Raw genomic sequence first — 12,367 nt, 5'->3', positions numbered from 1 at the left:
GGTGCCCAGCTCCCCGCCTTTCAAAGAAACGGAGAGTCACAGGCAGCTTGTGAACTTTCTGCCCACCTGGCATGTCCACTGCCCACCTGGGATGTCCCCTGCTCACCTGGCATGTCCCCTGCCCCCCTGAGATGTCCTCTGTCCAAAGCCGCCAGGGTCCAGCCCAGGCCCGCGGCTCCGGTGGGCTCTGCTCAGACCCCACTCACCTCCCTCGCCCTGTCAGAAGAGCACATCTTCCTTTCAGCTGTCACCCCCTGGGTCCCAAACCTTCCAAAGACGCCAGGGCCCTTGTGCACCATGTCCCAAGGGTTTGGGGTTCCTGGCGTGTGGTCTGTACCTACAGTGCCTACTATGGTCCCGGGCACGTAGCATGTCTGCAATAAACACTTTTCCAGGTTAGTTCAACCTCTCATTTCTGAAAAACAGCACAAAACGAAACTAATCCCCCACCGCCGTCCCCGGCCATGGTTCCTTCACTTACCACCCTCCACTTGCAAAACAGGCTTTAAAGTCGTTCTCCCACAGAGCTTTCTAACGGCCTCAATGGCTGTGATCTTTTCAAATACAGTACCGTTTCGTCAGGGCTGAAATTTTAAAGCACTGAAGTCAACGTCAAGGGCCATCTGTATAACTCAGATGGAGAGAAGGAAATGAGGCCAGAGGAGGAATTACGGCCCAGCAGGCCGTGAGCAGGTCGCCGCCACAGACACCACCCCTGTGAGACGGGGGTTACTATTCCATTTTACAGCTGAGGAAACTGAGGCTCAAAGAGTCTAGGTGACTGAGGTCGGGCCACAGGGATATTGAAATTCGGTGAAAGTCAACAAATTAGAAAACCGCAGTGAACTGAAGCATTCATTTAACGACACTAAGCTGGAGCGCGATTTACAAATACTGCCCTGAATCATCAGGTCCGCACACTGTTCTGGTTTGGTGGCTCCTGTCCCACCACACAACTTCCTTCTCCTTTACTTCTGCCGCCAGGGATTCACAGAATGGCATCGTCTGCCTTTTCAACCTGACCAATCCCAGCTGCTCCCATTCTTAAATCAGGAAAATGTATTAAACAGTGTTACATCTGAGAATTGAATACAGTCCAACCTCCTAGCATATCACCCACGTAGAGAGAATTGTCTGCAACAAAAGAAAACACGTTTCTTTTCGGTTTGGATTGTCTGTCTCCCAGTCAGGTAGAACCCACTTCTGATTATGATGTCTGCTCTATACTGAACAACCAGCAAAGATAACTAGGGGTGAGCACCTTGCAACGTCAGATGCAGGACATCTCCTACGTGTCTGCCTAAATGCTTTGACACGGTTGCTGAGAATGGGTCCCAGGGGAAAGGAGTTTCTCCCAGGCTGCAGGGAAGGTCACACGGCCCTCCTGCAGGACGCATGGCCCAATATAATCTGAATCTGCGGCCATTAAGACGAAGCTTCAAGGCAAACACCACGAAGATTTATAAAGCAATGAAGGCCAAACGCTGCTTCGGGTTTTCAGTTTGGGTGGAAACACAGCTGGTGCAAAAGGGGCACCCAGACACGAGATTCGGGGGCACCTGGCCCGGGCTGCGGCTCACCTGTCGGGTTTGGAGGAATATCCAGGATGGTCTTCAGAAGCTTCATGTCTTTAATGTTGTGAATGTAAATGGACTCCTCCAGGCAAACGAGCAGCCTCTGAAATCACACAGACCCATCAGCCTATGGGGCTGACTCCTCGGAAAGGGGCCCGCCCACCCCGAGATCACGCCTCTCTCCTGGGAATCCTAACTCCATTCTAAGCCGAAAGGGGGAGGAGTTTTCACGATCAATTTGAAGCTTACGTTATGTGCGCACAGCCGCGTATACATCACCGTCCACCTGGACAGAAGCACTAAATACAGGATCTTTGGAAATTCCATTTCGAAATTGAGATTTCCTTCTTGTTTTTGTTTTTGTACTTTTCCCCCTCCTCAGTCCAGGGAATCCTGGACGCTTCCTGATCAGACTCCCTTTGCCAGTGAAGACACTTCCGGGTAAACTTCTCGGTTCCCCTTCCCATCAGACGCCGCCTCGGCCTCCTTCAGGCTGGTGCTTCTCAGACTCTGATGAGCTCCTGGCATCCCGGGGCAAGGCCCGGGCTCTGCCTGGAGACCCTCGTTCAGGGGGGTTTCAACACGGACCCCAGACGTGAGGACCACTGCTCCCAGGCCAGATCCTTTCATCCCAGGGAACAACTCTTGGAAAGGAAGGAACCTAAAAATACCACTAAGAAGCGGTGGGCTCCCCTTCTGGGAAAAGCCTGCGATGCTGTTTCCCAGCGCAGAATTTTTCGGGAGACTGTCACTTGAACCAAGCGGAAAGGTAACACCGAAACACTTTTCTCAGGTTTATTTAAGGCCCTGTGGCCACAGCGCTGGGCACAGAGGGCTGACAAAAAAGATGCTAACAGGGCCTCCAAATTGATGGCACGTATCAGTGCTTCTCCGTAAAGTCAAGTCCCTGATTCACCGCACCGCTTTGCCTTTCGCCTGCACTTACTACGTTTGGACTAGAGTGCTCTGTGCTTGTTGATGTTTGTGGGTTTGGGTTCGCTCCTGTGTCCCCACCCCCAGCCCCGCGTGCGACCCCAGAATACGGGGTCTTCACCATGCCCCTTCCTGCAGGGGCAGCCTGCACTCCTAGCTTCTCTGGCCTCATCCGCATCTCTCCCCACCAGCTCTTAGAGCACCACCTGCTCTGTGGTCCATCGGCGGGATTTCAGGCAACCCCAGCCCGAGGGAAACACAGAGAGAACAGCGAGGGGCAAAGAGGAGGCACCTCGTCTGTGTTCCACGTGAGGGCTCGTTCCTGGGACGAGCACAACCCTGGCAATGCCTCCCTTTACTAATCAGTCTGCGGTCTCAGCGGAACCCTGGGCTGGCCTCCAGCTCAGCTCATTCCCTGTCACCCTGGCTCTCATCTACTTGTCTAGGTCCTAGAAGTAAAAACTCCTTTTGTCAACTAGAAAATTCTTTACAGCGTCTGCCCTTGGAGGCTTCCATCCAGTCAGTCTCCATCTGGGTAACGAGGGCCCCTCGGAACAGAGGGTCAAAGAACTGTGGACATTTACAAATCCAAACACATCTGGTTTACTGTCTTTATTCCACAGAGTACCTTTCCTCTATTAGTAGAAGGGGATTAACAGCAACTAAAAATGAAACAGATCCCAATTACTGAATATTCTTCCTTTCTACAGATTCAGAGGATTAGGGGTTTTCTTTCTTCTTAATTCCCCACACAAATCTTGGACTTTTTTCCTGTTTTTCAGAAAGGAACTGCACAGCCTGAGGACCTGATGAAATAGACAGAGCAGGCTCTATTCTCACATCCTCGGGGCCGTGGGGGGGGGGTGGGGGGGAGCAGCAGGACCCTGGCCTGGCAGGGAGGGCACACGAGCAGCCCTGTAAACCAAAAGTGAAGCGTCCCAAATCTGAATGTTTATAAGAGAAGCACACCCCGAAGACTTCCCAGACCTGCTTCAAATCATCTTCTTAGCAGAAGAAATGCTAAAGGAAGAGAGCCCTGGTCGGCCTGGGGTCCAGCTGGCTTGGCCGTGAACAGCGGAGAAGTTCTAGGTGCCGTGATGTTCTTTAGGAAACGCGGCCGGGGAACTTTGAAGTGAATATGGTGTTTTATTGAGGAGAGGGTGGCACCTAAAGGTTAACAGTCCCATTTGCTGATGAAAATATCAGAGAGCAAGCGAGGGACATTATACAAATAAATACCGTGGATACCATTTGAGGGTTCTGACCTTTACGGGACATTTGCCTAAACAGTCTTAATTTTTATACCCTGGCTATCGACGTATGCAAAGATAAAACGTCCTGCAAAGAAATTTAATGTGCAAACAAGACATTTCAGAGACAGCACCGGAGCCAAGAACTGTGCTTAAAAGCCTTCAAGTTGAAAACCCTCAAACTGCCTTTCCCTCTCTTGCCAAGAACCGGGCTTATCTTCTTTATCCCCTGCTACTCCTTGCTTCTAAAATACGCCGTATTCTATTTCTCAGGCCATTTTCTACCACCCTGCTTTATACAGACTTGAATGGATAGGCAGTCAACATAGTGGATCAACCCAAAGAAACAATCTCTTCCTTCTCATAAACTTAAGACAGCACTTTGTCTCATTTGTTTAAAAAAAAAGTAAGCACTTAATAGTTTAGGTACAAAGGAGAAAACGATGTCCTCGGTGAAGGCAAGGACCTCCAGCACCCTGGGGATATTTAATTGAACACACAGATCTGCTCGGTCATAGAAAGAACCGATTTATTTGTTTTTGTATTTAATAGGCAGCCGGGAAACAGATATTCACTGAGCATTTTTCTACCGGGCACTGTCTTTTCTACCAGGCCTTACGGTAGCGAGTAAAATGGATACAGTCGCTGCCCTCATAGGATTTAAAATCTCATAATTCAAGGGAAGCTCGGCTAGTGCCCCCGAATGCTTATTTAACAGGAACGTACAGTTTTCAAAAGAATTATATTGCACGTTTGAGATAAGACTAACCCTTCCTCCAACAAAGAAAACACCACCAGAAACACCTTCAAGGGTTCGCCGGAAGAAAGAAAAGAAGCGGCCTGGGACTCGGTCCCAGCAAGAGGAGGGGCAGTTTCACCGACTGGCTTCAGCACTAACCCAGGAGTGCCACACTTTCTCTCCAGGAGCTTATTCTGACAGGCGTGACCACCAGCCGGCAAGGAATGTCACCATCTAGGGCCCAAAGCAGAAGGGCGTCCCTCTGGTTTAAGGTGCCCCTGCAGTGGCTCACGGGACAGATTCTGAGTCGGGGTTCCACCCAGCCTGGCTCCAGGGGGACAGCGTTCGCCTAGCCGGTGGCGGATGTTTGAGAAATCACGGCAGGCGGAAGGACCGGGGCCCGGGGGCGGTGCGGGCGGTCTCACCACCGAGACGAGTGTGCGGCGTAGACTCAAACCATGTCCCCATAATCCTCGGCCTGAGTTTTAAAACCCCCGACAGAGCTGGATGCTGGCGAGAGATGACCATCCCGAGGGATGCTCCTCTCTTCCTTGGTCCCCAGCGGCGGGAGCCTCGTGACCCGGAGGGACGCGCCAGCCCCTTACCTGCCGGTTCAGCCTGATGGACAAGACGTTGCTGGAGTAGCTGTAGCTGCAGATCTCCGTGCCCTTCTTGAAGTGGTAGACGTTCATCTGACGAGGCTTCGCGTGGCTCACCACCACCACCAGGCTGCTGGAGAAGAGGCGCTCCACGATGCAGACGTCGGGGATGTCATCTGCGGGCAGGGGGTGGGGAGGCGGCCGAGGGCACGCAGACGTCAGCCCGCCGGCCTCCTCGGGGTCCTCCCTCCCTTGCCGCCCGCTTGCAGAGGTTCCCCGCCCCCTCCCTCGACAGTGAACTTTACCCGTTTCCCAAGTTCCCAAGCCCTTTCCACGATGGACAGTCAGGCAGACCCCGGCGATCAAGCCGGGCTTTCCAGAGCATCCCCTGATGCCCTCTGCGGCTGGAATCACAGCCCCGCCCCCGGGGCCGCCGTCCTCTCTGCAGAACATATCTGGGAGGTTTGGATCAATCCACTCTTCCTCCACGGGAGGTTGCAAAGGGGTAACTACTCTGTCGGGAGGCTCTGCTTTCGGAATTCTTCTGGTCCCTGTTGCTAAAAGGTACAGGTGCCACCATGATGGGGGAGGGGAGGGGGCAGGAACGGTGAATTCTGTGCCTCCTGCCCGTCTCGCTGTGCTCCCTGACTCTCTCCGGAATCCCTTTCCTGTTGATAATACCCCGGACATCTGTGTTATGACCAGGGGAGTCCTTCTGTACCCAGGAAGAAGGTAGATCAGGAGGCCTCTTGAGCGCCTGTAGACAGGAGGCCTCCGTGTCTTTCTGGGAACATTCTTTTCACACGCCTGCCTTTCTTGGGCTCCAGCAAGTCCCATAGGGAACAACGCGGGACAGATACAGAGCAGAATCTTCACAAAAATGTTATAATAAAAATAACATCTTACAAGTGAACTGGGAGCCTAAGATATTATTTGCCAAGCCGCTTTCTTCCCAGGAAACCTGAAGAGTGTGTTTTCGTCAATATGATGGTGGCATAAACAACAACCTTCCCTGAGACAATGAGAGAGGCACATTTCTAAGCTGGACTTGTTTTTAACATTCACTAGAAGTACTTCAATATCTTTGATATGGATTCTGTGAATGGGAGACTACTGCTTTATTAAAACAAGGAAAATACTTCCATGACTGAATGAATGTTACCAATATTCTACAGTGCCAATAAAAGGGCAAAAAAAAAAATCGTAAGTGAACTTTCAGTTTGACAATTATCAAAACTGATGACCGTGCATATGAGTATACGAAAAAGTGTCAACAATACAGTTTCAAAGGATTTCTTAATGTAAAAAGAGAATGTTACTTCAGCTATTGCCAAACCTTACTAGTGTTTCATGGTGGGGTTTTTTTTTAAAGCAAGTGGAAACAATGATTTATATTTAAATCTGAAAAAACACTGACTGTAAGTTTGTGGGTTAATGGAGGGAAATGCAGAAAGTTGAGCAGCGCCCCAGCTTCGAGTCTAGAGGGAGGATCTGGTGCCCTAAGGTTCTCACACGCACACACTTACTGCTTCCGTGGACGGGGTCCAGCTGCTCCACGGAGCTCAAAGAAAACAGCTTATAACCAGATTTGGTTCCAATCGCGAGGGATCTGTGAAGGCAAGGACAGCCTGGGAATGACAACAGGTACTGGGTCCAACCACAGGTGTGTCTGAAGAGAGACACCCTCCGTCCCTCTAGCCTCAGATAAACATACAGCCTCAGGAGCCAAGACATTTGATCACTTTCTAGACTGAGAAGCAAGTATGCCTTGTCAGGTGGGCAGGTCCAGTCGAAAGGAAGTCAAAGACAGCTACATACAAACATGTGAAATGGCGAAGAGACCTGAAACTGAATGGGCTCTATCGTCAAATGAAGTGTCAGACCCACCAGAGACCATGCTTTCCCAGCTGGGCAGAAATGGGAAAAATGGCATGTTTGACAATATTCATCACAGTGCTACCAAGAGGTAAATTATTTTTTTTTCTTTCCTTCCTTCCTCCCTCCCTCCCTCCCTTCCTTCCTTCCTTCTCTCCTTCCTTCACTTTCTTCCTTCCCTCCCTCCCTCCTTCCTTCCTCCTTTCTTTCTTTCTTGCTTAAAAAAGACATACGTGATCTTAGAAGACACAGTGGGTCATTAGCAGGCAAAATTTAATAGATGCTTCCTTCCATCACTTTGCATGAAAGCATCTCAGATACTTTATACCAGTTGTTCTCATCCCTGCTGCACATTAAACTCACCTGGGAAGCTTTAAGAAAAGTCCTGATGACTGTCTACCCTGCTCCCCCAGCCCTGTGCTTTTTATTTAATTGGATTTCTTTCTTTTTTTTGTTTTTTTCAGTTCAAGTACTTTCATGGGCAGCCATTCATGGGCAGCCATGGTTGAGAACTCTGCTTCACAAAGCCAGCACTGCACCCTACCAACAGAGCAAAATCGAAACCTTATCTGGGACAACGGGGGCTGAAAGAATTTTGTCTTCTTCTTTTTTTTTTTTTTTTAATTTTTTGGCCGTGCAGTGCAGCCTGTGGGATCTTAGTTTCCTGATCAGGGATCAAACCCACGTCCTCTGCATCGGAAGTGCAGAGCTTTAACCACTGGACCGCCAGGGAAGTCCAGAATCTCGTCTTCTTAATTTTTCACTCTTCAACCGATAGATACAGAGTGTGCACCCATGTTTCCTTGGCCCCAGGATGAAAGCAAACGAGTCAGTTTTGTTCGGCAGCTGAGAATTCCTACCCAGCTCTCTCCTGCTTTGCCCTCAACACCTCAGTGATGACCAAAATCTTACCCAGAGCACCCTCAGAATAAGCCATCAGACCCTGACCCCTGGGAAATGGGATGTCAGGGCCGAAATGGACCTTAAAATGGTCCTACGTAGACCTAACAATTAGTCCAACTCCCTCATTCAAAATAAACATATGAAAAGGTGAGCTTCGGCTCTTCACAGGGAGACATGACTAAAATAAGCAGCTTACTGCTACAAGCCTGGATGGCCAAGGCTCTTGTTTCACTAGCCTAAAAGAGAGAAGGTCATATGATTCTCCCTGGAATTTTGTTTTTTTTCTACCCTAACATTTGTTCTTCCCTGGAATGGCGGTTGACTTTTAATCAGCAAGGTGGCCGCTTCTGCTTCTTTACTCCCCCCACCCCCGGCCCCCGCCCCCAACCCACCTGCTGAGCAGCTAACCTGGGGGATTAGACGTTTGCATCAGGCAACAGTGTGCTCAGAACTGGGGCTTGGCTTCTAATGACAACAAACTCGAAAGGCCAGCCAGCCGCATCTTAAAACTTCAAGATATACATACTCCATAGTGATCACTGTTTCTAAACCTTCTTCCCGTAAACTTTTTTCACATAAATATGTGTGCAGTTAGTTGCAAACCAAGGTTTCTAAAGCTTGCAAGTAAGGGAAAAAATGTTGTAATTAGAGTCTTATAATATTAACCAAAAGATCTGGCAACTTGAAATAACTTTCAAACATATGCCCTTCTCCACAAGAATTTTAAATATGGGAAATGGCAGTGTGATCACTGTTGTGTTTTAAATGGTTGATCAATGACCACAAAACACTCTGAATCAAGGAATTCAGACTAAAACCTTATTTCATTCATAAGGCCTTTCTGCAGGAAGAAAAAAAATTCTCATCACCTCTCATGAAAATGGGATTTGGGACAAATACATACCACGAACCAAGTGAAAAAAACACACCCAAATTGTCTGGCACAGGGCCAAGCATGAAGGATGAGTGAAGACTGCTAAAGTTAGTTGTCTTCTAACTAACCTTCTCCAGAAAAACTGGACCCTAATTTTTTTTTTTTTTTTACCGGTACGCGGGCTTCTCACTGTTGTGGCCTCTCCCGTTGCGGAGCACAGGCTCCGGACGTGCAGGCTCAGCGGCCATGGCTCACAGGCCCAGCCGCTCCACGGCATGTGGGATCTTCCCGGACCGGGGCGCGAACCCGCGTCCCTGTATCGGCAGGCGAACTCTCAACCACTGCGCCACCAGGGAAGCCTGGACCCTAAATTTGGCCTATACTTATAGAAAAAGACACGCTGACACTCCGAAATGTATTCGGCAAGGGGCTTGACTTATTTTAAAATCCAATGCCATACCCTCTAAAGCTCAAAGCAACTGCCTGTGACAAAAACTTTTATTTATAGGTGCGACAGAGCTGCCCAGCAGAGCCAGGAAGACAGAACTGACAGTAGGGACTAAGGACATTATCTTCCCAAGCACCCTACGGTTTTGAAAATAACATTTTTATCCAACCGCTATAGAAAGCTGGGACTTACCTAGAGTAAAAATTAACATCCCTTTAAAAAAATGTAATAACAATGCTACAAAGCAGAATTGAGAACATTTCCTACTAAGAAGCAAACTAGCCCTAGTTCCCCTCGTTAACCTGCTCTCAACTGGGAAGGCAAACACCCAGGCATTTCAACAGCCATCCTCTCTTGCAAAATGTTTCTTACAAAACATCAGAAGCGAATCTAGACCATCATTTTTGTAAACTCTGGCTGTCAACCCATGAGAAAATAATTTAGTAAGTCACGAATGGCTTTAAAAAAAAAAGAAACACAAAATACCAGAGGGTATTGCACACATTAAGAGCATGTTGTGAATTGCTTTTCAGTGATATGATACGTGTGTGTGTGTGTGTGTGTGTGTGTATACACACACATCTATATCTGGATATTGGGTAATGTTGTAACATGTATTTCTTATTGTGGGCTGTGGTCAAGGGAAGCTTGAAAGTCCCGCTTCTAACCCAGTTGTACAGCTACTGGATTACACGATTACACATACAGCTTTTTCGAACAAAGGTATATCGTTTGGCAGAGGGTGTTTTTAAACAGAAACACAAAGGGAATGGAAGCCAGGGTTGCTTATGGTACACGATGGCCTTAATTACACCACTGAATGTTCAATATTAGCATAGCCCAGGCACAGACGGCCAACACACACCTGAAGCCGACTCCAAACAAGGAGCACGACAGAGACTGGTACAGCAGGAAATGGGGAACTGGGAAGAGGTCATCACTGCCTAATGCTCTGGGTGCACATTCCAAAGAGATTATTCCATACGGTGCCCAGAGCTGGTGTCTAACAATCCCATGAGAAGAGGTAAGGGAGCAGCAGTTTGCTTCTAAGGGACACCCTCCAGCTGTCTGAAACGCAGTTCAGCAGCTCCCGGCTCTCTGGCCAAAGTCCCAATGGGAACATCAAGGTGAAACGTTAAAAATCCAGTCAAAAGGCAACAGAGTGGAGTTCACGCTTCTCCCGGAAGGCAGCCTGGGCGGGGAAAGGGCTCCTGGACTCCCAGGAGGAGGCTCGGCCTCTCCAGTGGGCTACGGGAAGACACAGTGAGAGCAATGGAGAGGCTCCTGACGCCCAGATCCGGCGGGCGAGGTGCCCTGCGCCGGGGCTGGGACCGGGGCTGGCCTGGCCGCAGGGATAGGCTGCCTCTGAGTCATTGGCCCTGCCCAGATGCCACGTTGAGATGCTCAAGGACAAATGGGAAAGTTTCTCCTGTACTCCCATCTTCCTGGGCCCCAACTACCTCGCCTCGGGTCCGCTTGCAACTTCCCCGTCCTCTCCCATCTCCTTTGCTTTGGCCTCTGCCCCTCCTTCCCCAGACCCCCACTTTGGTCACTACCCCGCCCCCCCGTCCCCCCACGTTCCTTGGCCTCCTTCAGCCCCAGTCCCCCGGCTAACTCCCTCCTTCTCCCCCCGGCCGGGCCCTCCTGGCTCTCGGCCGGCAGCGGGCGACGGGGGTGCTCAGCCCCCTCCTGGAGGCCGGGGAGGCCGACGGGGCGGCCCGGAGACCCTCACCGGTCCGGGCAGCACCGGCCGTCCGCCGAGGCCTCTGGGGACGTAGGCCCGCGCCTCCTGCACAAGTTGCCAACTGGACGACACCCCCGATCGCGACTTTTCACCCCCACCTCCCGGCAGGGCAGGCGCCTCGGCTTACGTGCAGTCCTGGTTGAAAGAGAAGCAGCTGAGCGCCTCCTCGACCCCGCCCGAGGGGCCATCCGCGGCCCCGGCCTCCATCGGGGGCTCGACCCGCAGCTCCGAGCGAGCGACAGCCACCTCAGCAGCCCGCTGGCGCCGACCCCGCGGGCCGGGTTGCCCGCCCCCTCAGCCCCCGGCCCCGCCCCCGGCCCCGCCCGGGCCCGCCCGGGTCCCGCGTCGCCCCGCCCCTCCTCGCTCAGCTCCGCCCCGCCCCGCCCCCTCCTGCGGGTCCCGCGGACCCAGCCGTCGACAGGGTGGGGTCCCCACTGCCGGCCTCCATTGGTCGTGAGCCCACGCCCCGGCTCACCCTTGGCCAATTGGCGACGGCTGTGGGCGGTACCGCCCTGCTGGCGACCCGCCCCCAACTCCGAGACACGGCTTGCCATTGGGAGAAGGCGCGTGACGCGAAGGCTGCAGGCCACGTGGCGGTGTTTTCACTGCCAGGGCGGCCGGGCAGAGCGGGAGGAGGGAAGGGCCAGGCAGCTGGGCCCGGCCTGCGGGCTCCGGTCCGGCGTCTGCGTCGCGGCCGCGGCAAAGCAGACCGGCGGGCGCGCTCGTTCCGACCCCACCCAACCCCGTGTCCTGGGTAACACTCCGTCTACTAAACTTACAGTTTAGTAGAGAGCGTTGGACGCCAAAGCCCCACCCTCTCTTAGAGTCTTCAAGCTGCTTAGAAGACTGTTTCTAACAGGAGGATGCTGAGGCCAGATAGGTAGGACGTCGTCTTATCTATTGTCGGTTGAGAACTCTTACCACAGGTCAAGCACCGTGTTAACAATGTGTATTATCTCGTTGAATTCTTACAAAACTTTGGGAGGAAAGCGTAATTATGCCCAATTTAAAGAAGCTGTAACTGAAGCACAGAACTGCTAGACAATTCTGCCTGAAGTAACACAATAAATGGTAAAATGTGGTTTTGTCTGATTTCAAAACCCGTGCACCAACGACTCGGCTAGACAGTTTTTGGCAAAACCTATCTGATCTGTAGCTGAAAAAATGAAATAAAATGGGTATAGGATGTTGTATTTTATGAAAAGGATGAAGTCTTGAAGACAGCACAGTAAAAACCTCATGTAATTCGAGGTGAATCCAAACGGTCTCTCTTCCCAAGATGAATACATGTTGCCATGTAGAATTATCAACACAACTAATGAATCAGTAGCTCTGCTAGTTTTGGATGTATATAATTACTGACAAATTTTTAATTCCTGCTTTTCAAATTTTGAGACGAAATGATATTTTATTGTTGTTGTACCACTG

The 12,367-nt window shown here is 50.9% G+C and overlaps 1 protein-coding gene across 2 annotated transcripts in view; it reads right to left on the bottom strand.

Moving 5' to 3' along the window:
- Nucleotides 1-11,218, bottom strand: part of WIPI1 (WD repeat domain, phosphoinositide interacting 1) — a 37,384-nt gene extending 26,166 nt beyond the window's left edge. For both annotated transcript variants that reach the window (XM_079904204.1, XM_079904203.1), the window contains exons 1-4: nt 11,067-11,218; nt 6,622-6,704; nt 5,102-5,271; nt 1,581-1,677 (exon numbers count right to left, since the gene is read on the bottom strand). In XM_079904204.1, the coding sequence (XP_079760330.1) occupies nt 1,581-1,677; nt 5,102-5,271; nt 6,622-6,704; nt 11,067-11,146 (430 nt within the window). In that variant the 5' untranslated portion in view covers nt 11,147-11,218. The remainder of the gene's footprint in view (nt 1-1,580; nt 1,678-5,101; nt 5,272-6,621; nt 6,705-11,066) is intronic.
- Between the last annotated feature and the right edge of the window lie 1,149 nt (nt 11,219-12,367).

The sequence above is a fragment of the Stenella coeruleoalba genome (genome assembly GCF_951394435.1).
Source record: "Stenella coeruleoalba genome assembly, chromosome: 19".
Lineage (NCBI taxonomy): Eukaryota > Metazoa > Chordata > Mammalia > Artiodactyla > Delphinidae > Stenella > Stenella coeruleoalba.
This window is presented reverse-complemented; position numbering and strand designations above follow the sequence as displayed.